The 25,224-nt window shown below is 50.4% G+C and overlaps 1 protein-coding gene across 1 annotated transcript in view; it reads left to right on the forward strand.

Annotated features, from left to right (window-relative positions):
* The window catches only part of GSG1L (GSG1 like), a 133,706-nt gene that overhangs the window by 84,308 nt on the left and 24,174 nt on the right, over positions 1–25,224 (forward strand). The window contains exons 3-4 of the mRNA XM_024744516.1: positions 11,191–11,302; positions 23,187–23,354. Coding sequence (XP_024600284.1) covers positions 11,191–11,302; positions 23,187–23,354 — 280 coding nt within the window. The remainder of the gene's footprint in view (positions 1–11,190; positions 11,303–23,186; positions 23,355–25,224) is intronic.

Raw genomic sequence — 25,224 nt, forward strand, 5'->3', positions numbered from 1 at the left:
TGTGTGAGGTTCCCAGCGTGTTTTACTCAGTCCCACCCAAGCACGGGCTGGGGGACTTTCTCCTCTTCCTCACACCATCATCCTCTAGGCCAGAGGGCCGACCCTCCATCCTGGGGGCGCTTAGGGGCATCCAGGGCTGTCACAGTGGGGTTGTCCACGTGAAGAGTCCTACGGGAGTCGAGGGCCAGGACCCAGGCAGACAGCAATCGTTGTGAACGGGAGGTACTCGCGCTGTCTGTGAGCACGAGGTCCGACTCCCAGGATGTTCCCGGTCCACCCAGATGGGGACAGGGCCCTTTGTGGAGGCCACTTCACTCCCCTGTGTTCCCGGAAATAAAGGGGAGGCTGAGCCCCTTCGGGGGCTGCCCTGCTCACGCCTGCATCGTTGCATCCATTCTCTCCTGGGACCCGCTATCCTCTCCTCCTCCTCTTCTTCCTCCCCCCAGGCGGGCAACTTTACCTGGTCTCCAGGTGGAGGTTAGGAGGAACTGCTTGATCATATATGCTTCCAAACCTTTTCTTTGAACACCTGCATGTAGGCTTTTTTTGCGGTACACGGGCCTCTCACTGTTGCGGCCTCTCCTGTTGCGGAGCACAGGCTCCGGACGCGCAGGCTCAGCGGCCATGGCTCATGGGCCCAGCCGCTCCGCGCCATGTGGGATTTTCCTGGACCGGGGCACGAACCTGTGTTCCCTGCATCAGCAGGCAGACTCTCAACCACTGCGCCACCAGGGAAGCCCCTGCATGTAGGCTTTTGAAATCCCCAAAGCCAGGGGTTTGATTCTTGTTTTCTCAGTCCTCTGTGATAGCCGAGGCCATCGAGGTCTTATATCTAGTTACCCTAATGAAGGAGGGTATGGGGACATACCCACTAATATAAAAAAAAATCATCCACCACCAAGTTGCCCCGGGCCACCCCAAGATTCACTGGGAACTGGGGGCGTGGCCTCAGGACTCATTCTAGACGTCCCCCCCCGCCGCCGGGTGAGGGGTCTGTCTTAGCCCGTTCATCATCTCAGGGCTGGATGGCGGCAGCCGGGTGGAGGACGAGGCTGGTGAGGGTTCAGTAAACCTTGGTCCCTCATTAAATGCCACCTCTGATTTGGGCCACTTCACTTGAAAAGGCAAATAGAGAAATGGGCAGAATCCAATCAGGAGTGGTGCTGATAACTCAAGGGGCCCAGAAGGAGACCTTTGGAGCAAGGGCAGAGTAATTGGAATGATCTAGTGCCGAGAAGACAGAGTTGAGGGCTGACTCGGCAACCGCCAAGCTCCGGGAAGGTTCTTCTCAGGGAGATGCCAACCAGCTTACTCCCCAACCCCCTTGTCCTCAGAGGGCAGAGCAAGAAGTTAGCTTCAATTGGCACTGGAAAGATTTAGGTTACGTGTAAGGAAGAGCTTTTTAAAGCCTGAAATATGCTACCAAGAGAGGCTGAGGATTCTCTGGAGTGTATCTAAAAATAGCCTGTTCTTTAAAAATAGATCTGGGCGAGCTTTAAACAGCATCAGCTCAGCTTCTTGGGGATGGTTTTAAGTGCAGGCCTCGCGGAGGGTGGGCTGGGGTCCTCCCCAGGCCAAAGGGCAGAAGGGAGAGTCAGCCCTTAGCCCCTATCGGGGCAAACATCTGGATGGATGTGTTAGATCTGCATAGGTAAGGGATTTCTTTTTCCGTCTGCCCCCAGTTGATTGGTGTCATGAAATACCAGCCCTTAAGATCTCCAAGTTTTCTTTCTGTGGGGGGATGTTTCAGGGCTGATGTTAATTGGGTCAGTCCCACCAGCTTCTCCCAGTCCGTCCCCATTCCTGAGTCAGGGCTCTCCAGTGCCCTGAGGCTCTGCTGGGAATCCATCCATCTCAGCGGTGCCAGATGTGACTCCCTCCAGCTACCTGCTTGCCCACCTCTTAATCTCAGCACCCTTGGCCTGGCCTCGTCCTCTCACTGCAGCTGCCCCTCCCGGACCTCCCTGCTCCCACCTTCTTGCCAATCTGTCCTCCACCAGCAGGAAGAGAGGGCTTTAAAAAACGGCTGCCTGGTTCTCGCCCCGAACTTACAATTATGCAATTCCTGCCCGTTGCCCTCAGGAGAAAGCCTGAACTCCCAGGATGGCTTCAGAATTTTCCATGGAGCGTCTTGTTTACCCTTCCAGCAGCCGCTCTCTCCACCCACATGCCCTACCTAATGGCCCATTAAGGCCCCACCAAACCACTTTGCCTGTGGGCTCTGCTACAGCTGCTCCACTGCCTGGTCCACCCTCCTGCTTAGATGTCACCCCCTCTAGACGCATTTCCTGACCTCCCCACCTAAACCTGGCCTAGGAGCCCAGCTAGGGTTCCCGCAGGCCCCGGGCCTCCCCCGTTGGCTGCCCTGCCACACAGTAGTCCCCAGTTTTCTGTCTCTCACCTCCCTGAGAGCACTGAAAGCCAGGTCTCTCATTCCCAGTCATATTCCCCCAGCTAGAAGGAGGCCTGGTACACAGCAGGTGCTCAATACTTGCTCAGTGACTAACTAAAAGTCAGGCTGCCCTAGCAGGGGTTTCCCTTTGCTACCTTTGTGCCTCACCTCATCTGGTTTCAGCTTCCTCCAAGTCCCCACAGGCCCCTCTGTCTTACGTCCCTGACATGACATGCATGGGATGTTGGCAAATCCAGGCCAGTGCCCACATACACAGAATGTTTGTTTAGACATGAACGCTCCCCGAGTGTTTTAATGATAAACTCTATTATAAATTAATTCATCAGCTGATTCCTCTGCCATCTCAATTAAATGGACCATGCCACTAACATAATACATACAAACCCTGCAAAAGAGAAGTGGGGCTGCAGGCAAGAGGAGTTCTGGAACTCACTTGGGCATCATTGCTCTGTATCTCTATCTTGGGGGGAGGCGTCATGGCTTGGCCCTCCTGTGTGTCCTCCAGACCCAGGAGGCACCACTCTGCATGGCCAGGCTGACTCCTCTCCCCTCACCCGAATCCCTTGACCATGCTGCCCAGTCTCACTTTCAATTCCTGAGCTCAGGCCTCACACGAGGCAGCACTGCCCCGCCGGCCACACGCACTGCCACGGTTTTTCTGTGCTTTCCCACGCTCTGAAAGGACCAGTTCACACCATCTCCTGGTTCCTCAAAACTCCTACATCCGCCGTCTCGCTCTCGGCTGGTGGCCTGGCCTCATCGGGGCGAGGGAGAGGCAAAGCTGCCCCAGTACTGGGATCTTCACTCGCACGCCCTGCTTCCCGTTCCCTTGGGCCAAGCATCCCTGCTCTCATCGTCTTCCAGAAGCTTCTCTCTCCCTTGCTTCTACGGTTGCTGTCTGGCTCCTCCACACCCTCAGGCTCCCCCTGTCTACTCGAGCACTCTGGGTAAATGCAGGAGCATCCTCTATCTCCCCGCTTCAGGATCCCTCCCTGAACCCCAGGCCTGCTCCCGCTGTCACCCCATTTCTCTGCTTCTCCATGCAGCGAGTTTGGACGTCTTCTCTCTAACCGTTTGGCTATCTCCTGTCCTCTGCTCAGCGTATTCCATGGAGCCTCTGTCCCCCATGGCCTCCATGTGGGCAAATCCAGCAGTCACATCCCTGTCTTCATCTCTGATCTAACAAACCACTTCCTCCCCCTCGATATGCATCCTTCTCCTGGCCCCGGCAATGCCGCACGCTGGTTTTCCTCCTGCTGCCTGGGCCTCTGGTTCTCACCCTCCTCTGCTGGCTCCGCCTGTTCTGCTCAGCACTGGACGTTGGCTCCATCCCGGCCCTTCTCTTCTCTCCCTACAGGCCTCCTCTAGGCCCATGTCCGTACGCATTTAAATCTCCAGCTCTGACTACCCCCTGGGCCCCAAACTTGTGCACCCAAGTGCTGCTGTGTTGTCTCAACTTGGGTATAAAGTAGGCATTTCAAATTAATGTAGCGCAAATGGGGTTTGACCCACCCAGACAACTTCCTCCGTCTTCATCTTCACGAGCAGCACCATCGTCTGCCCAATAGCCCAAACGCGGACCCCAAGGTCATCCCAATCTCTGGATAGTCCTGGTCCCTCACACCCAGCCCATCAGCAGGTCCTGTGGACTCCACCTTCGAAACCTGCCCCAGAGCTGGCAACAACTTTCGACCAAGCAGCAGCAGCTCGGCCTGGGCGCCCTTCGTTACCCCAACTTCCATCGTCTGCCTTCGCACGGTAATCAGAATGATCTGAAAACATAAATGAGGCCCCTGCTTCGGCCCTCTACTATGGCTGCCCATAGTACCTAGAAGAAAGCCAGATTCCTCACTGTGACCTACAAGGTCCTGGATGACCTGGTCCTCACCTGCCTTCCTGACCCATCTCTACCCCGCCCCTTTCCCACTCTGCCGAACCTTCTCTCCCCTTGCCCCTAAGGTCAGGCTCTGGTTGCCTTCAAGCCTTTGCCCCAGCCGGTCACTCCCTCTGTCTGGAATGCTCTTTCCCAGACCTGTCTGTGGCTGTCTCCAGTTCCCCATTCAAACCTCTGTTTAAGTGTCACCTCCTCTGAGAGGCCCTCCATGACCTCCATGACCACCCACTCTGAAGTGAGCCCCAGGCATTTGCCCTATTTTATTTTCATCGCCACACTTTTCACTGCCTTTCTTGTTAATCAATGTGCTCATTGTCTGGATCTGTCCACTAGAACCTGAGACTTCTGAGAGCAGACCCCTCCCCCGCCCCCAGGAACAGTGCCTGGCACGTGAAAAGCAGCGATAAATACTCATGAATGAATGAATGATTAATAAACAAATGATGAGTTTGACGTTTGTTCCTGTACGGAGACAATTTGCTCTCCAGAGTTTTCAGATTTAGCTCTGTCCTAGCTTATTCCCGTATCGCAGACCCTGGACCTTTACACCAGGCAGTGCAGCTCTCCCAAGCGCCTTGCAATCAGCATTGAATGGAACGAACCATCTATTCATTTAACAAACTCGTATGGAACACTTACTGTGCCAGACCCTGGGCTCGGTGCTAGGGATTCAGTGGAGAGAAAACAGACCTGGTCCCTGGACTAATGTACGGTCAAGTAGGCCTACGTAGTGAGTCTCAAACATACATTCATTCATTCATTCATGAAACACTCACGTAGGGCTTATTATCTGCCAAGCAGTATTCTAAGTGCTTTACAGTATAAACCACTTAATCCTCATATCAATCTGTGAGGTAGGCATTATTATTATCCCCGTATTACAGTTGAGGAAACTGAGGCACAGACGGGCAAGGTAATCTACCCAAGGTCACATAGCTTGTAAGAGACAGAGCTGGCAACCAGACCCTCCCTTTCCCTTTGTTTCACCCCTGCTTTACTGTGGGCTCACCTTTTGACTCTCCTGACTCCGGCTCTTAATTCTGGCCCCGACACCAGCCCCTCCGGCCTTGACAACAGATTTCGGCTTCCTCAGTCTGACCAGCGGAGGGCAGGCCTGGGAGTCATGGCAGCTCTTTTTGCCTTGGGTTCTGGGTGGCCTCACACCCAGCCCAGCTCTGAGCCCTCAGCCAGCATCCCGCACCTGTCAGTGCTCTCCAAGGTCCCGAAGGGGCAGGGAGGAGCCATGCCTGCCTCACCACAGGCGCTGAGAAGCCCATTTCTGGTGTCAGGAGTTGGGAGATTCCAGAAACCACAGGATGAGAGCTTTACAGCTGTGAGTTTCGTGGTGTGAGTCCATGACAGGAAGCAGCAGAAGCAGCAGAGAAAGCTGCCCTCGTTTAGTTGCCACTGATTTAGGAGGTGCCATAACTCAGCAGAAAGTCACTTTTTAATTCAGAATGAGCTGGAAACAATTCCTTCTGCTGAGGACTGTTACAGCAGATGCTCCTGGTGGGGGACCTCACTTTACAGAACAAACGCTTCCAGAAACTTGATTGAGAGCTCTATTTTTTTTAAAGCAGAATCGTTAGAATGCAATCAGAAAATCTCACCAGCCGATCTTTGAGTGATTTGTAATTTTCATTTATTGAATTGTCTTAAAGCATGGCCTTTCATATTTGGGAATAAATGGGATTCAATTGAGAAATCAATGCATTTCTAAACTAACAATTTGGAAAATTAATTATTCTGCCAACAGGCTGGGTCCAGCTTCTGGGTCTGGTTGGTAGTTTTTGTATTAAAATACTCTTCTGTCCCCGCTGTCCTAGTACATGGAGTAGTTGTTCTCATGAATGTTTTCCTTCTTTAGTGGATGTTCTCTGGAATTACCTATGTCTACTGTTATCCCCACTTTATAGATGAGAGAACCAAGGCACTGACAGGTCAGATAACTTGGATAGCATCTGGACAGACATGGTGAGGAAGAAGCTGACCGTTACAACAGCTGAGGGTTTGGAGAACAAGTCCAGCCTTCAGAAAGGGAACTGGGCAGTGGGTGGGGTTGGGGTGGGGCTAAAGAAGGGGTCCTGCCCCACAGAGGGAGCAAGGTTCTGGGTAGGGTAGCACTTCTAGAGGGAATGAGCAATGGGCTGAAAGGAAGAGAGACCTGTCCTTCCAGCTAACAGACTCCACCATAAGTTACAATGATTAAAAAAACAGGGGGCGGGAATTCCCTGACGGTCCAGTGGTTAGGACTCTGAGCTTCCACTGCTGGGGGCCTGGGTTCAATCCCTGGTCAGGGAACTAGGACCCACAAACCATGTGGCACAGCAAAACAAAAAAATAGTGTGGCATTGTCACAGGAACAGAGAGAGATCCATGGCACAGAATGAGAGTTAGGAATAGATTCGTGTAATGTGAGGCTTGGAATGTGGTATAAAAGTGTTATCAGAAATCATTGGGGAAAGAACAGACCCTTCTATAAGTGTTCAGAGCAATTAATGACTCATTAAAAAAAATTAAGTTAGATTCTTACTTGACACCATTCACCAAGATAAATTCCAGATGAATTAACATAAATATCTATAAGTATGTTAGAAAAAATATAGAATAATGTGTTGATGGTGTTGGTTTTCTTAAAGTAGACACAGGAAGCAAAAGACTAAAAAAAAAAAAAGCAAAAGACTGCTAAATTTGTATTAAATATCAAAATGTATGACAAAAGCAGTTTTGTTCATAATTGCTAAAACTTGGAAGCAACCAAGATGTCCTTCAATACGTGATGCATCCATATGGTGGAATGTTATTTAGCAATAAAAGGAAAAGAACAGGGCTTCCCTGGTGGCGCAGTGGTTGAGAGTCCGCCTGCCGTTGCAGGGGACACGGGTTCGTGCCCCAGTCTGGGAAGATCCCACATGCTGCGGAGCGGCTGGGCCCGTGAGCCATGGCCGCTGAGCCTGCATGCCCAAGCCATGAAAAGATAGGGGAGAACCCTTAAATCCATATTGCTGAGAGAAACCAATCTGAAAAGGCTACATACTGTGTGATTCCAACTATATGACATTCTGAAAGCACCCCAACTATGGAGACAGTAAAAACTCTGTGGTTACCAGGGGTTCAGAAGGAGTGGAGAAGGAGGGATGAACAAGTGGAGCACAGGGGGTTTTAGGGCCATAACTATTGGACACAGTAATGATGGATACATGTCACTATGCATTTGTCAAAATCCATAGACTGTACAACACAGACAGTGAACCCTAATGTAAACTATGGATTTCATTAATAATAATATATCACTATTGGCTCATCAACTGTAACAAATATACACTCCGTTGAAAGATGTTAATCATGGGAGAAACTGTGAAGGCAGAGGGGGGCATTCAGGAACTCTGGAACTCTCTGTATTTTCCGCTTAATTTTCTGTAAACCTAAAACTGCTCTAAAAAATAAAATCTGGGACTTCCCTGTTGGTCCAGCAGTTAAGAATCCGCCTTTCAATGCAGGGGACGTGGGTTCGATCCCTGGTCAGGGAACTAAGATCCCACATGTCGCGGGGCTACTGAGCCCGCGTGCCACAACTACAGAGCTTGCACGGCACAACGAAGAGCCCTCATGCCACAAGAAAGGCCTGATGAAGCCAAATAAAAAAATAAAATAAAATAAAAAATAAAATAAAATCTATTAGTGAAAAAAAAGTGCTTTTTCCCGTGTGCTGTACAGGGGGAAAGACAAGCAGTAAGCTATTTGGAGTCTATACAGTAGACAGGTTTAGTATCCAGAATACATAAAGAATTTCTATCAGTTGATAAGGAGAAAGATTTTTAATAAAAGGAACTTGACAAAGGATACAGACAAGCACAGTCATAGAAGAAGAAATAACAATGGTTAATAAATAACATGAAAAATGCCCGAGCTCACTAGTAATGAGGGAAATTATAAAACTTAAAACAATGTTGAGGTGTCATTTTTTACCATGCAATGGGCAAAATTGTTCATGTTTTATAACATCAAGTATCGGTGAGGATTTGGGTGAGGACTCTCACTAAGCTGGTGGAAGTACGACCAGGTACCTCTGCTCAGGAGAGCAGTTCGCTGACGCTGATTAAAATTTAAAATGCACACGCTTTACGACCTGGCAATTCCTCTTGTTCACGCTGGAGACATACTTGCTTGTCCGCACAGAGAGACTTGTAGAAACGTGTTCATTGCAGCATTGCTTAGAGAGCAAAAAGCTGGAAATGACTTAAATACCATCAACTGATTGGATAAATAAAACATGGTGTGTCATTATCAGGGCATCTTATGCATCAGTTCCAAAGAATAAGGTACGTCTGTTATGTACCTCTTGGAAGTTGACCGGGAATTGTGTCAAGTAAAGATAAATAAGATACCCACGTGGCTCAGCCCTTGTCTCCTTCTAACAAACTTAGCCAAGGCAGAGGGGACCCTAGAGGCTTCTAGCATACCTGCTGGGGTATGACTGAGGATGGGGTCTAAGCCTGGCAGAGACAGCTGGGGAAGGCTGAGCCTTTAGGGGGTCTCTGGGGGCCTCAGCACCTGTCACCGTCACCCTCTCCCTGGATTTCCTGACTCAGGTGCTCCCCGCCAGCCCTGGAGAGCAGCTGTCGTCTGAGGCCAGAGGTCCCTGAGGGGCTGGCCCTGGCCCAGAGATACAGGCAACCAGCTCTGAGTCCTCTGTCTCCGTGGGGCCTGGGGTTAGGTGGCTGCAAGGAGACAGGTGTGCTGGATCCTGCTGGCTCAGCTCCCGAGACCCGACTGTGCACACCTCTTGTCTACTCCGCTTTCAGTGACATTACACGGGTAGCTTGAAATTGGCCATGGTGGGATTATTCACACCATGGAAATTGGCAAACGCTACAAAATCATAGCTTTTTTTCTCTCTCTCTCTCTCTCCCTCTTTGGGGAACCTGGTGTTAAACATTTACCTTCACACCATGACAACACAGGGTGTCCCCCTTTGCCCTCACACCTGCCCGCAAGGCTGGGTTTCAGGACTCGGTACCTCACTGCCTCTTTACTTATCTGTCTTTCCTTATCTCTACCCCTTCTCTCCTTCTCTCCATCTCTTCTCTCGTCTCCACAGGGGAAAGGGTGACTGGGGCAACAAGGGGAGGACAGATGCATTCTAGGCAGCGTGGGAAGAGCCTTGGCTTTAAGGGCATTTGGATCTGGGCCCCCGTCACAACTAAGCCATCTACTCCCTTTGTGACCTGGGACAGACTTGACCACTCTGAACTTCTGTTTTCTCACCTGTAAAATGGGAATAATCATATTCAGGGCTACTATATGCAGCCTTGGAGGTGTGGTTCTGCTTCAACTCCAGGGAGTGATGTGCACATAGACTGTGATGTGAATGGAGCCGTATGGAGATGTGCAGTGGGCAGCCTGAACAGCGGTACATGGCCCACATCATCATACTTACTTCAGAGGGTTGTCATGAAGATTAAAAGATAATACTGTAATGGAGGTGAACGAGTCTGACAGAGTGCCTGGCACACAGTAGGTGCACATGCATTGCTGGTTTCCTTCCTTCCTCTTGTCGTCTATCTCTTCCCTCCTCATCAATACCGTATCACTCCATGTGAAAATGAGGTCCACGCCAGTTAGCCCACAAAGGCTCCAGATGCCATAGTCCACACGAGCAATGTCCCCAGGTTCATAATAATCCTGGTAACTATAACAATAGCATGCCCTCTAGGCAGCAGACATGGAGGCTGCCTTGCTTCATTTCAGCCACTTTTCACCTTGTCATAATCCTCATCTTAGGGTTGAAAGACCTGGAGCTCAGAAGAGTGAGATGCCTCGCCCAGGGCCACACAGTGGAAACGTGGTGAAAAAGGATTCCCACTCAGATCCCTTGGAATCTCAGAGTTCTCCCAGCCAGTGGGTTTCAAGATTTTTGACATGAGCATGGAAAAACATTTCATATTACAATCACTATACACACGCACGTACGTGTGTGCATGGACACGCACATGTATAGAACTGAAAAGTTTCACAAGACAATACTTACTTCTGCTACATTTGATGGTATCAGATTTCTATTCCATTCCACTCTTGTTTGTTTATTTTTTTAAATTAATTTTTAAATTTATTTTTGGCCGTGTTGGGTCTTCGCTGCTGCGCGCAGGTTTCTCTAGTTGCGGGCTTCTCATTGCGGTGGCTTCTCTTGTTGCAGAGCACAGGCTCTAGGCACGTGGAGCATGGCATGTGGGATCTTCCCAGACCAGGGCTCAAACCCGGTGTCCCCTGCATTGGCAGGCAGATTCTTAACCACTGCGCCACCAGGGAAGTCCGTATTTGTTTGTTTTAAATGCTGGTTGCAATCCACGAAGTTGACTTCACAATCCGCTAGTCTAGTGAGTCAAGACCTGCAGTTTGATCAACATTCTCTAAACAACTTCTCCCAAATGGCCTTCTAACACAGGTATCAGCAAACTCTGGCCCACAGGCTAAATGCAGCCCAACGCCTGCTTTTGTAAATAAAGTTTGATTGGTACACGGCCATGCTCATCCCTTTATGTACTGTCTGTGGCTCCTTTGTGCCCCCACAGTAGAGCTGAAACCCAGAAAGCCTAAAATATTTACTTATCTGGTCCCTAACAGAAAAACTTTGCCCATCCAGAAGCAGATCTGACTCTGTGTCTCCCTTGTTTGCATTTCTCCAGGGTCTCCCTTTGCCCTCGGGCTCAACTCAAACTCCTTGGCAGGCTTAGAAAACCACCGCCCTCTGGTCTTCCGTGTTCCAGTCCTGCTGCCTGTCCTTCCCTGGGGGTCCATGCTCTCCCCAGCACTAACAGGCCCCTGGTGGGTAGACAAAGCCCCACCTTGCTTCCTGACACCTTGTCCTGCTCCCCCCTCACAGGCCTCCTGGGAATGGTAGCCCACATGATGTACACGCAGGTGTTCCAGGTCACCGTGAGCCTCGGCCCTGAAGACTGGAGGCCCCATTCCTGGGACTACGGGTGGTCCTTCTGGTAAGTGGCTTTTGACTTTCAGACACCAGAACCCCGAGGCATGCTGGAACTTCAGTAGCTCAACCCAATTGGGAAACAGAGGAAGGTGGGGCGTCGGGGGGAGGCCCAGAGTCCAAAGATGCTTTGAGATCCTAGAGCTGAGGTTGACAAACTATGGCCTCTGGGCCAAATCCAGCCCATCACCTGTTTTTATGTAGCCCTCAACCTAAGGATGGATTTTACATTTTTAAAGGCTTGAACAGATAAATCGAAAGAAGAAAAATATTTGGGGACATGCGAAAATTATGGGAAATTCAGATTTCAGTGTCCATAATGTTTTCTCGGGAAATTCAGATTTCAGTGTCTGTAAAGTTTTCTCGGGATATAGCCAGGCTTATTGTTTACATATTGTCTACAGCTGCTTTCACGCTACAATGGCAGAGCTGAGTGGTTGTGACAGAGACTGAATGGCCCACTAAGCCTAAAATATTTACCATCTGGCCGTTTACAGATAAAGTTGGCCAGCCTCTGCCTTAGAGGCTGCTCTGCAAGGTGGGATGGAAGCTGTTGAGAGCCTAGTGAAGGGTTCTGACTGTAGGGACCAGCACCTCAGAGCACGGTGTGCAAGAGAAAGGCAGAATCCGTCAAGATTCTTTGGCTTGTGAGTGATAGAGTCCCAAGCTTAAGTAAACAGGAGGTGTGTATTAGTTCATGGAACTGAAAAACCCAGTTGGCTCAGCTGGGGGTGGGGGCATGGATTGTAACAGAAAAACCCACCCACCTCAGTCCAATCAATAAGGAAATACCTTGGTTCCTGTAAATGGAAAGTGCAGCTTGGCATGGACTTCAGGGAACGTTTGATCCAGAGTTTCTGATGTCATCAGGGCTGAGTTTTCTTCCTCTGTGGTCACCTGAGCATTGCCCACTCCCTATGTTACCTCTGTCCCTGGGTGGGCTTCCCTCCTAGTGGTGAGAAAGCTTCTTTGAAGCTGGTGCTTCTTCCTTCACATACAGTGGGGGAAAGAGCTCCTTCTCTAACATTCACTAAAGTCGCAAGCCTCCCTCTGATAAGCCCAACTTAAGTCATTTTCTCTCTTCTGAATTGTCACCATGGCTGGGGGAGTGTCATGAGCACATTGGCTCAGCTGGACCATTCCTCTGGAACGAGGAATGAGTCCAAAACTCTCACATGCTAAGTGGGTGGAATGGATGCTGGGTGGGCTACCACAATGTCTGCTTCAGGCACAGCTGGATCCAGGTGGTCAGGTGACTGATCAGGAACTCAGTCATTCTCTCCCCACTTCTGACTCCATTCTCTTTGTGGCGGCTTTATTCATAAGCAGCTTTTCCCCAGGTGGTAGCAAATGTGGTCACCAAGCCCAGTTCTAGGCTTACATGTTACAAATGTAGCAATACCAGCAGAGAGTTGGGGCCTCTTTCCAATATCGCCAGACAAAATCTTGTTTATGACTTTCACTGAGTTAGCTTAAGTCATGTGACCATACTGCAACCAATGATTTAGACCCTGAGGAGACTCAGCTGCTCTGTCTGGCCTAAGTCATGTGGTGCAGAGGGTGGGGTTGCCCCATCCAAACTCTTGGACAGGAAGATGGAGGAGAGGTCCTCTAATGGAAAACTGGGGGTGGGGCAAGGGCGGAGCGAGGTGTTCTCAAAAGGAGGAATGTGCACTGGCAAAGACAGTGACCACAGTTGTCTGTTAGGCAGGGCATCCAGGTCCGGTTCTGGTGCTTAGGGGCATTTATCCACTCAGTCATTTAACACATATTAACCGGGTGAGCACTTATTTGGGGGCAGCTGGTGCTGGGGCTCCTAGGTGCTGGGGGTACAGCAGTGGCTGAGACAGTGTGGTAACAGGGGATTAAGACAATGGACAAGCAGTACTCTGAACCCATGCTATGATGTGGGTGGTTGGCTCGGGGTTGGGGGAGTCACAGACAGCCACGGAAGCACAGAGAAAGGGTCACTGACCCAGCTTCCCCTGGGGAGGGTCCTCGGGGGAGAATTTGGTCCGGCAAGCTGGTGGAGGAGGGAATAAGATAACGTGTTGGACAGGGAAATGGCAGGTGCAAAGACTTGCCAGTGAGAGGGCGTCTTGGGGGGAAGGTGGTCAGAATGGAGCAAGAAAGGCTTTGATTGTGACCAGTGGGGACGCCTGCTGTTTTTCTGCCCCTTCCCACTCGCTGCTTGGCTCCGCCCCCTTAAAGCTAAAGGCATGTGCCCTAGAGGGACCTTGACCCATCAACACAGACCCTGAGCCCTTTACGTAGAGCAGTTGTGGGGAAACCTCACAACAGCGCTATGAGGTAGGTGGTTCATGGAGGGGAAACTGAGGCACAGAGAACTTAAGTAACCTGTCCAGGGTCATCCAGCTTGTGAGCAGCAGAGCTGGGATTTGAACCCAGGCAGTCTGTCTCTGGAGCCCACGCTCTCAACCTCTATATTCTGCCTCTCAGAGGGGATGGGCTAATAGTAAGACAGTTCATGTGTGTTTAGCACGTGGCACGTGTAAATGCTCAGGGAACGCTAGTTCTTCTAATATTATCGTCATTGACATGAAATTTAACACACACAGTAACCCCCTGTTGCATATGTAGACACTGAGGCACAGAAAGGTTGGGTCACTTGCCCAGGATTCCGGATGCCCTCCCCCGACGTGCCTCTCTTTCCAGCAGCCCCTGGCTCTCCACCTGGCCTGGAGCACAGGCTGCTGGTCTCCCACGGGAACCTTTCTTCCCCTGAGAGCCAGGCCTCCTGCCCTGCTCCTCAGCTCCCCGCCCCCGGGCCAGCCTCTCAAAGGGCACCCAATTCCCATTTGACTTATTTAAGGCCGGTGTCCAGTGCGCAGCCCCTATTAGGTCTGATCCATTTCTCTTTGTCACTGAGGCCCGCAAGATAGATCAGCCCCATTTTTCATCCCTCGCATCTGGGGGCCTTGCCAGGGCTGTGCAGTGTCGTCTCTCTTGTTTAATATGTGTGTGGCCATTTGTCAAAATTCTGCCCCCAGCCCCCCACCAGGGAGGAGGCCAGCTCCACGGCAAGACAGCACCAGCCTCTGTCTCCTGGCCCAGCAGGAGAGGAAGAACGGGCTGCAGGGGCTTGTCGGTTGGGGCTTCTGAGGAGCTCAATGGATGTTGGGGACCAGCTTTCGAGAGCCACACGTGCACGGGAAGGCGAAGGTTCCATGGTTAGGAGTCCACCAGCCTGGGTTCAAACCTCGCCCTGACGGGCACTGCCGGCCACCGTGAGCAACATAAAGGCGTGGTTGAGGGGCGGCCTCGGGAATCAGGCAGCTTGGGAGCAGATCCTGACCCTGACCTTCACCAGCGGTGGGCCTGGCCAAGTCACTCACCCTCCCTGCGCCTCAGTATCCTCAGCTGTAAAATGGGGACAGCCTGACTTTCCACATCATGGGGCTCTTGTGAGTGGTGCTCTAGTTCTCTGTTGATTTATCAAACGTCCTCAGAAAACTTAGTGGCTTAAAATAAAAAATGTGTGATTATCTCTTATGGTTCAGTGGGTTGACCCAAGTCAGCTGGGTGTCCTGCTTCGGGCTGTTCCACGATGTTTCAGTCAGATGCTGTCTGGGGCCAGTCCTCTGGGGCCCCGCTGGGCTAGGCATCCAGGGTGGCCCCTCACAATGCTGGCAGTCGGAGCTGGCTGGCACTGGGAGCTCGGCTGTCAGCGAGACTGGCTTCTCAGGCACGGTGGTTGGGTCCCTGGAGAGCGTCCCAAGAGATCCAAGTGGAAGCTGCAAGTTTATTTTATGACCCTGCCTCAGAAGCCACGCAGTGTCACGTCTGCTGCGTTCTGATGGTCAAGAGCAAGTCATGGGGCCAGGGTCGAGGAGAAAGTGCTGCACAAAGCATGAACCCCAGGAGGTGTGTCTCAGGGGTGGGGGGCATCTTTGGAGACTGTGTGAAATAACGCACATGAGGCACTTAGCACAGAGAATGTGCTCGATGCGTTTTGCTATTAAAGGCGAGCGACCCATCCTCTCCGAGTCTCTGCTTCTTCATCTCTAGAGTAGGGATCACAGTAATGCAGGTCTAATGGGGTTATTATTGTGAGGGCCATGTGACACCCAGCTCTTAAAGTGTGTATACACAGTAAGTGTAAGTGGCAGTGACTATAAATGGTGGTAATGACATTGGGCCTTTGGTAATGCCATTGTCACTTTTTGAGAGACATGTGACCCAAATGTCCAAGAGGATGACATCGGTGAGCTTGCAGGCAGCCCTTTGCGCTCTGTTCTCCCCAGTCTGCCCCGACTTGCTGCTCACGCTTGTTTTCAGGACTTTAGTGTTTCCTTGAGATCCAGCCCTGGCCACACCCTCCCCTCATGCCCAGACTCCCCTCCGTGGGCCCCCACTAAGCTGCGGAACCCCATCCCTGCCCTGCACCCCAGTCCCTCCAGCTCTCCTGCCTGCTCCTTTATTTCAGCTCTTTGTCTTAACTCTCTCCATGTCCTCCTATGACAGTGCCAAGGCAAGACCCTGGCGGGTGGGGGGCACGGGGACACAGCAGATGCTTGGTGTGGGGAAGGGGTGGATGAGACCAAGGTTGGTCAGCACCTGACTTTGTACCAGGAACAGCAGGAGGCACTATACAAGCCCTGAGCTTTCCGGTCCTGCCATTGACTCCCACTTGGAGGGGTTGCCATGCCTACTTGAGGGATGAGGACACAGGCTCAGAAAGGGCAAAGGCCCGAGTCACACAATTAGCTTCAGAGGCTCCAAATGGCATGAAGCCCAGGGCCGAACCCAGCCTGTAGATATTTTGTTTGACCTGCCACAGTGGTTTATTTTTTTTTAATGTGCATTTATTTCTATCATTCAAATTCGTAAAAACTTTATGTAAAAATCCAGGTTTCTGGCTTCTCTTGACTATTGGAAGATATGTCTGTGTCTAGCCTGCATTGCCACATGGCAGCAGTCAGCTTCAGCTGAGTAGAGGCTGCCCCCTTTAGATGAGGCACCTGCTCTCTACTTTACCCAAGTCCCCACTGCTCCCTATTGCTTTCCCTTGCCTTACAATTTCCTCACTTAGTCATTTGTCTGACCTTGCAGGAATTGAAGTTTGTGACCCCGGTTGGAATGTCAGCATGTCAGTTTTCCTGGTGATGGTGGGAGAATGGAAAGCTAGTCACTTTCTACTTCCGCTTTGCATTTGATCAAAATGGAGAGAGGTGGATAAAGGGGCCCTCCTACCCTAGCACACACGGTGAAACTCCAATCCTGAGCATTCACATGACAGAATGAGGGTAGTAGAACATCATAGAGTTGTAGCTTATAAAAGCTGGATGCCCAGAGAGGTTAAGTAGTTTGTCCCAGGTCACGCAGCGAGAGTAGCAAGTTAGGCAAGGTCCCAGGAGGGTGGTCCCTCTCTGTTTGCTTCTGGGGCCCATCTGTGTGTCATGTGGTGGCCTCACCACTGTCCTCCTTTCTTCCCCTCCCCTCCTCTTCAGTCTACATGACCCTGTGGAAACAGCAGGCTAGCCCTTTCCCTCTCTGGGGATCCCAGGCTGCCCTGCCCTCTCTGCAGGGCTGAGCTGGCATTTCAGCAAGTTGATCCCTTGCAGCAGGAGGAGGGGGGTTCTGGAAGAGCCTTGGCTGCAAAGAACCACTGGACAGGGTGTTTGCTGGTGTTACCGAGAGGCTGTGTGGTCAGCAGGAATCTCTTGCTCTTACTCATCCCCCCTCCTAGGCAGGTGGCACTGGCCTCCTTTTCTCTAAGACCAGGGCAGGGAGAGAGCACTGTGGTGCCCAAGGGTGCCCTGCGGCCATGGATGGACCAGCTGGGCCCCCAGAACCTGCCGTCATCACCTCCTGGCCCCTTCAGTTCACAGGCACTGAGGATGGCTTACCTTACGAGCATCTGCACCATGTCCTGCCCCACACAGTGACCCTATGCCCATCTGCCTGCAGGTGGACAGGGGCTGCCTCCCTCAGTGACCAGGTACAATCTTTCCACCGAGCAGGGCCTGGGGTGGATTTCAAGGTGGCATCCATGCATCTCTGAATCTGGTCCCCTAGCATCCCCTGACCCACCCCTATAGCTCCCAGAAGACAGAGAGTTAGTTGACAGCCACCCCCTTCCCCTCCCCCATCCGTGTCACAGTGTCCACTCTGTCCTTGTCTCCCAAAACCAGGCCAACCACCCACGTGCCTCACTGTACCAGTCCAGCCATGTAAGCTGCAAACACCAGCAGGCGTTCCAGACGCAAAGTTTTCAATCTGTGCCCTGCATGGGGGCCTGAGGGCCGGGGGTTTTGGGGAGCAGGGAAGTTGAAGACTCACAGATGCACCCCTGAACCCCTCACCCACATCAAAACCAGAACAGGTTTTTTTTCTATCTGTTTTAATTTTATTTATTCATTCTACAAATATTTATTGAGCACCTGCTATGTGCCAGGCACTGTTTCAGGTGCTAAGGAATAGCAGTGAATGAAATAAAGCTCCTGTTTTCATAAAGCTGACATTCTGGAGTGTGGGGGAAGACAATCCGAAAACAAATAATAAGGACTTGCACTTCTGGGAAGATGGAGCAGACTTCTCCCTACCCTCCTGCTAAGTACAACTGAAATCCCGGACATAAAACAAACATAATAAGCCTCTGAGAGGTGGAGGGAAGACAGTAGGCTGCCTAAGGACCCAAGGGATAACACACTGGTGAGTACTTTTTGTCTCCTACATCCCAGATTTGGAGCTGAAGAAATCAGCAACTCAGAAATGCCAAAAGGCACCGACCCCCCGCGCCCCCCCCACCACAAAAATGCCTCTAAAAGTCTGCTTTCTAGTCAAAGAACCAGAAAAGGGCCAGCCTACCAAGACAGAAAACTTTTGGCAATAACTGCTCTACCCAGTCACCCATCACAGGAAAAAACCAAAAACAAAACAAAAAAAACCCCCAAACAACAACAACGGCAAAACCACCCTGTGGCTCTACCCCACTCATGCCAAGTTTAGATCTCATGGCATCAGGCTATAATGAGGCACTTAACTGCATGCCCACGTCCTGCCGAGCTGGTACCAGAGTCGGGAGCTGTGACTTTTGCCCTGCTTGACGGTAATATGCCCTACCCACCCCTGAGTGTCAGTGGAGGTCACCTGGAGAGCCTGGACTCCCACCCCCAGTAGGCAGTAACAAGTAAGAGCCCTCCCTATCCCTGCTGGAGTGGTGTCAGAGGAGAAGTAGTGGAGGGTCAGGATTTTCACCACTGCCCAGCGGTGATGAAGTCATCCCCCTCCCTGTGGTGTCAGTGGAGGCAAATTGGGGAGGAGTAATGAGGCACTTCTGCCCCTCCCAACCAGAGTGGTATCTGCAAAGGCCTAAGGGGGTCAGAACTCCCACCCCTGCCCAACAGTAACCAGGAACCTTTCCATCTTGAATGTCAGTGGTGGCCCAGTGGGAAACCTGGACTTCTACTCCTACCTGGCATTAACAAGGCAGTGTTCCCCCTTCCTGTGTCAGAACAGTGTCAGAGGAAGTCAGCTAAAGCAGAAGGTTTAAACAAGATCCAGAGTCTCATTAAAAAAATACCCCAAATGTCAAGTTTGCAACTAAAAATCGTTCACCATATCAAGACCTGGGAAGATCTCAACTTGAAAGTAAAAAGACGAGATCCCAATACTGAGATAACAGAGATGTTAGAATCATCTGAGAAAGATTCTAAAGCAATCATGAGAATGCTTCAACAAGCAATTACAAACACCCTTGAAACAAATGAAAAAATAGAAAGTCTCAGGAAAGAAATAAGTCTCGGGAAAGAACTAGAAAATATGAAAAAGAAGCAAGCGGAAATTTTAGAACTGAAAAATACAATAACCGAAATAAAAACTTCAGTGAGTGGGATCAACAGCAGAATGGAGAGGACAGAGGAAAGAATCAGTGAACTTGAAGATAGAAGTTACCTGATCTGAACAATAGAGAGAAAATAGACTTTAAAAAAATGAACAGAGCCTCAAGGACCTCTGGGACTATAGCAAAAGATCTAACATTGGAGTGCCAGAAGGGGAGAGGAAAGAGGGTGCTGAAAAAATACTCAGAGAAATAATGGCTGAAAAACTCCCCAATTTTGTAAAAGACATAAACCTACAGAGTCAAGCTGAGTGGATACCCAAACAGGATAAACCCGAAGAAATCCACACTATGATACACTTGTGTTTTAAAAAAACCTAAAGTCAAAGAAAAAAAAAATTGAAAGCAGGAAGAGAGAAACAATACCTTAACTGTAGGGAAAACCAATTTAAACAGGGGATTTTGCATCAGAAACCATGGGGCTAGAAGGAAGTGACATGACATTTCAACTCCTGAAAGAAAAGAATTCAGAATTCCATTTCTAGCAAAAATATCCTTTAGGAAAGGAAAGGCGGGGGGATCAAGACATTCTCAGATGACGGAAAACTAAGAAAATTTGTTGTCAGCAGACCTATCCTAAAAGAATGGCCAAAGGAGTTCTCTAAACAGGAAAAAAAAAAAAAAATTAAAGAAGGCATCTCGGAATGTTAGGAATGAAGAAAGAACATTTTTACTTTTCCTCTTGAATTTTCTGAATCATGCATGATGATTGAAGCAAAAATTATAATGTGGTCTGACGTGGTTCTAAATCACTCAGGAAATATGTAAGGCAATTATATTATTGATGGCAGAAGGTTAAGGGACATAAGGTGAAAACCACATAATCATAGCAATCAATGCAGAAAAAAGTTTGATAAAATTCAACATCCATTTGTGATTTTTTTAAAAAACTTGCAGAAAGCTAGGAATAGAGAGAAACTTCAACTTGGTAAAGAGCATCTACAAACACCTACTAGATAAAAAGACACAAGAAGAAAAAAGAAGAAAAAAAAAACACAAGAGAAGTGCAGGGTGTTATGAGGACTGTGGTGAAATTAAACAGGGGTATGTGATAGAATGTGATGCTCCATCTTGCTTGAGTCATCAGAGTTGAGAGTTAGACCTGTTCAGAGTAAAGATCCCTGGTTGTAAAGACTAGAAAATCACTACAAAAGGAACTTATGCAAAAGAAGGGAATTTATAGAAAGTAGTTGTATAAGAACTTTTGTTGCCAATGAAAGAAACCCAATTCACACTGGCTTGAGGGGGGAAAAAAATCCAAAAAAGGCATTTGGGCTCCTATAATTGAAAGTCCAGGAGTAATGGCTTCAACTCAGGGATCTAGCTCCTTTTTGTGGCTCTGCTTCCTTTTGAGTCAGCTTCATTCTCAGGGTGGGGGGGGTGGTGACCAAATGGGCTCCAGCAGCTCCTGGCTCAAATCCCACCAGCTTGGCACCCCAGAAAAAAGATGAGCCCTGTTTCCCAATAGCTTCAGCACAAGTCCTGGGAATGAGTCTCGATAGCCTAATTAGGGTGTCACATGTCCATCCCTGAACCAATTACCGTGGCCAGAGGGAAGTGACACTCTCATTGGCCAGGCCTAGGTCATGTGCACACCCCTAAAGTTTGGGGGTGAGGCCAACCCCACAGGAACCACACGGCCCGAGAGGAGGGGAGTAGTGGTCCGTTTACAGAATGGGTGCTGGTCAGACCAAACCAACAGACGTGTACTCATGGAATCCCAGGAAAAGCCTGCTTCTTCATTCTCTGTCCTCATGTTCTGAATTTCCATCACTCCAGTTCAAACAGACATCCCAGATTGAGCTAGACTCTTCAGTTTCATTGTTCAGAAGAAAGAACAATGTATCTGACTGGACCAGCTTGGGCCAGATGTTCGGCCCTCCTCCAATCATCTGTGAACAGTAGGGTGGGGTCACCTACTAGGCCCTTTGGTGGACAGGGTAGTTCTTAGAGGGGCCAGACTGACACCCTGCAGCTGTCTATTATAGATAGAGTTTCTAGAGGACCTAAATTAGTTTCTTACGAAAAAAACAGGGGAATCTCCTAAAGGGATTTTTGTTTGTTTCTTTGTTTTCCCGGTACGCGGGCCTCTCACTGTTGCGGCCTCTCCCGTTGCGGAGCACAGGCTCCGGACGCGCAGGCTCAGCGGCCATGGCCCATGGGCCCAGCCGCTCCGCGGCATGTGGGATCTTCCCGGACTGGGTCACGAACCCGTGTCCCCTGCATCGGCAGCCGGATTCTCAACCACCAGGGAAGCCCCGTCCTAAAGGATTTTGCGATAAGGGATAGATGATGAATGGGGATCCCCGGGAGAAAGGCGGAATCCTCAGATTTCCCCTTGCTTTCGTTCTGGGTGTTCTGAGGCTGACACAGAGAAGAGCAGTGGGTATGGGCTGCACTGACCTTGAGGAATGCAGGGGTGGTGATGTTTAGAGACCCAATGGGTGGCTGGTGGAAGGGGAGGCTGGAGGCCCTGAGACAGTGCAGCGTTGGCAGCAACAAAACTGAGCCCTTGATGTGTAGGAAACCAGTTATCAAGACAGAGACTGGGCAACAGGTACCTGGGAACCAGACCGGGTGCACGTTCTGAGGCTGACACAGAGAAGAGCAGTGGGTATGGGAGGTGGGCTGCACTGACCTTGAGGAATGCAGGGGTGGTGATGTTTAGAGACCCAATGGGTGGCTGGTGGAAGGGGAGGCTGGAGGCCCTGAGACAGTGCAGCGTTGGCAGCAACAAAACTGAGCCCTTGATGTGTAGGAAACCAGTTATCAAGACAGAGACTGGGCAACAGGTACCTGGGAACCAGACCGGGTGCAGCTGGAGCAAGGCGGGTACCCCACTTCCGGTTCTACATGTTACTGCACGGTCTTGATCAGAGGAAGCAGGCAGGAGGCCATTTCTAGAGTGGGCGCTGGAGCAGAGACAACCAGCAGCCTGGCCAGCTGACTCTTCTAGCTCCACACCCCGCTTCCCTTCTCTCCAGATGTGGACAGGACAGATTCTCCAGCTCTGGTTGACATCCACATCAGGTGAGCGCAGCCAGGAGTCCCCAGCTGTGCCCGGAAGAATTGTGAGCAGAGAGCCAAAGTCTAACAAAGAGCTTGGAAACCAAGTCAGCTAAATGGGGAGATTGAGACCGACATATATACACTAATGTGTATAAAATAGATAACTAATGAGAACCTGTTGTGTAGCCCAGGGAACTCTACTCAGTGCTCTGTGGGGACCTAAATGGGAAGGAAGTCCAAAAAAGAGGGGATATATGTATACATATAGCTGATTTCACTTCGCTGTACAGCAGAAACTAACACAACATTGTAAAGCAACTCTATCCCAATTAAAAAAAAAAAAAAGAAGTGGGTAGTAAGGATGTTGATAATAGTGATGGCAGTAACGAGGGCAAACCTTTCTTGAGTGCCTACTATTTCCAGGCGCTGTTCTCAGATATTTTTAATGGGTCGTTTCCTTTAATCTTTGCAACAGGCCTGTGACATGGTACTCTATGAGGCAGAGAGGCGAAACACCTTTGCCAACATCACTCGTGAACAAGGGTGATCTAACTCTCACGGAAAATCAGCTACTAGGGCATCTGACCCCCCCCTACTTTTCCATCATCAACTCCAACTAACCTCCTCACACCCCCTCACTCGGCACCTCAAACCTCCTACGGTTTGTGGCGTGCTTCCTACTGCCTCCTGTCTCCACGCCTTTACACACGCTCTTCCCGCCTCCTGGAATGCTGTTCCCCCTAGTAAACTCTCACTCATCCTCCAAGACCGACTGCAAGCGTTGTTGTATTCTGGTCGCTTTCCCTGATGCCAACCTGTGGATGGAATGACCCGCTCTCTTCTCGCCTGTGGTGTCTGCATCACAATGCACAGATAATGCTGTCTCCCAGGCCAGACCACGGGTGGGGCAGGGATCTTCTCTGCGGCAGCACATGCTCAGGTCTGGATGTCTGGTGGGTGTGGTTTTCTGTCCCCTGCCCACCCTCACCGTGGCACCTCTCTCCTCGTCTCTTGGCAGCCTGGCGTGGGGCTCCTTTACCTGCTGCATGGCAGCCTCTGTCACCACGCTCAACTCCTACACCAAGACGGTCATTGAGTTCCGGCACAAGCGCAAGGTCTTTGAGCAGGGCTACCGGGAGGAGCCGACCTTCATAGACCCTGAGGCCATCAAGTACTTCCGGGAGAGGTCAGTGCACATGGGGTCACCTCTGGCCACCACTGGGAATCAGAAGCCCGAGGCCTGGCCTCAGTGGCCACAGGGCGCCAGTCGAAAACTAGAGTGATCTGACAGAAGTGTTCTGGGGGGTTGCGGGTTGGAAGGGGCAGGCTGGGTGAGGCAGAGTTTGGACCCCACTATGTTGGAATTTCTGGGACATTTTAATGTTTTATGGGGCATGAGGTAGCCTTGGGCTTATGTGAACAGAGCCTGAGAAACCAAGAAGGGAATCAAGTTTGAGTGTTTGCCCTTGGGCCCCATGCTTCTTAGAACCAAGATAGGGTCACAGAGAGGCAGAACCAAGGTTTCCTTCTTGGGCTGTGCCACAGCACTGAGTGAAAAAAAAGACTCAGCAGTGGGATCAGTGACGGTTGCTAGAGGAGGAGGGCTCCTCAAGGTCAGGGACCACATCTGATCACCTGAGTCCTTAGAGTCCAGCTGGGAATAGAGAAGATGACAATAAATAGTAGGTGGATGTATGTATGGATAGATGGATGGACGGTTGAGTGGATGGACAGATGTATCTATGGTTGGGTGGGTGGTTATGTGGATGAATTGATGGATGGATGGATGGATGGATGGATAGATGGATGGATGGATGATGGATGAATGGATGCTGGATGGATGGATGGATAGATGGATGGATGGATGCTGGATGAATGGATGCTGGATGGATGGATGCATGGATGCATAGATGCATGGATGGATGCATGGATGGAAGGACAAGCAAATGGTTATCATATTTCCTGGGACCATCTCCTAAATAAACTACCTGTACCCAAATCTTTATCATAGCCTGCTTTTGGGGAGCTGATTGGACATGCCATAATGCCTTTTGGTGGCAGGGAACTGAAAGGTTCTCAGGACTGATGACAGACTCTGAGGAGGAAAAGGGGGAAGGAGACCATGGGGCTGGGCAGCATTGAGGAGTTGGACTCTCCGTGGGGCACATGGAAGGGTTTAAGCCAAGAAGTAGCACAGTGGAAGATGGTGGGGGCCACACCAGAACCTCCCTCTGACTGCTACAGACCCCATCATCTCTCCCTTGCCCCATGAGCCTCCTTTCTGTCTCTTGAACACTACAAGCTCATCCCCACCTCAGGGCCTTTGCACCTGCTGTGCCCCTGCCTAGAATCCTCACCTGGCTGGCTCACTCAGGTCATGGCTCAGATGTCACATATTCAGTGAAGCCTTCCTTAATGACTTCATCTAAATTTGTACACCCCCATACACCCTGTCCTAGTCACTCTTTATCATTGCTATTTTTTCATAGCACCTACACAACCTGACATTATTTTATTTGTTTATCTGTTTGGTAGTTTGTAGACTGTGAGCTCCATGATGGAAGGGCTCTGCTGACTTCTTCCCCACTGTATTTTGAGCACCGAGGACTGGGCCAGGCACCTAATAGGTGCTCATTTAACATGTTGGGGGTCAGTTTGGGGTGTGTGTGTGTGTGTGTGTGTGTGTGTGATTGGCTGAATACTTCTCTTTTGAGACCTCAGCCCTGACTGCCTCATCCACTTTCAGCTCAAGCCCCACCATCACTGGGCAGGTTCAGCATCCCAGCGCCCCTTCATCAAAGTCCCAGGTCAGTTGTCCAGTCCTGGGCCTGTCAGGTGTGGTCAGGGAGGTCAGGCCAGCCTGGCACACAGGCCCACCTTGCTCACGGCTGTGGACAGAGCACGTCCACTAGGAAGGTGGTGATGACTGGCAGAGCACGGGACCCATAGTAGGTGCTCAGGAAATGTTTACAGCAGCTACATGAGCAGCCTGGTGTCTCAAGCTGCTCCATTAACACCGCATCTTCTGTTACCTGGGCTGTGGGAGAGCCCGGAGC

This window comes from Neophocaena asiaeorientalis, unplaced genomic scaffold, assembly GCF_003031525.2.
Source record: "Neophocaena asiaeorientalis asiaeorientalis breed wild unplaced genomic scaffold, Neophocaena_asiaeorientalis_V1.1 scaffold91, whole genome shotgun sequence".
Lineage (NCBI taxonomy): Eukaryota > Metazoa > Chordata > Mammalia > Artiodactyla > Phocoenidae > Neophocaena > Neophocaena asiaeorientalis.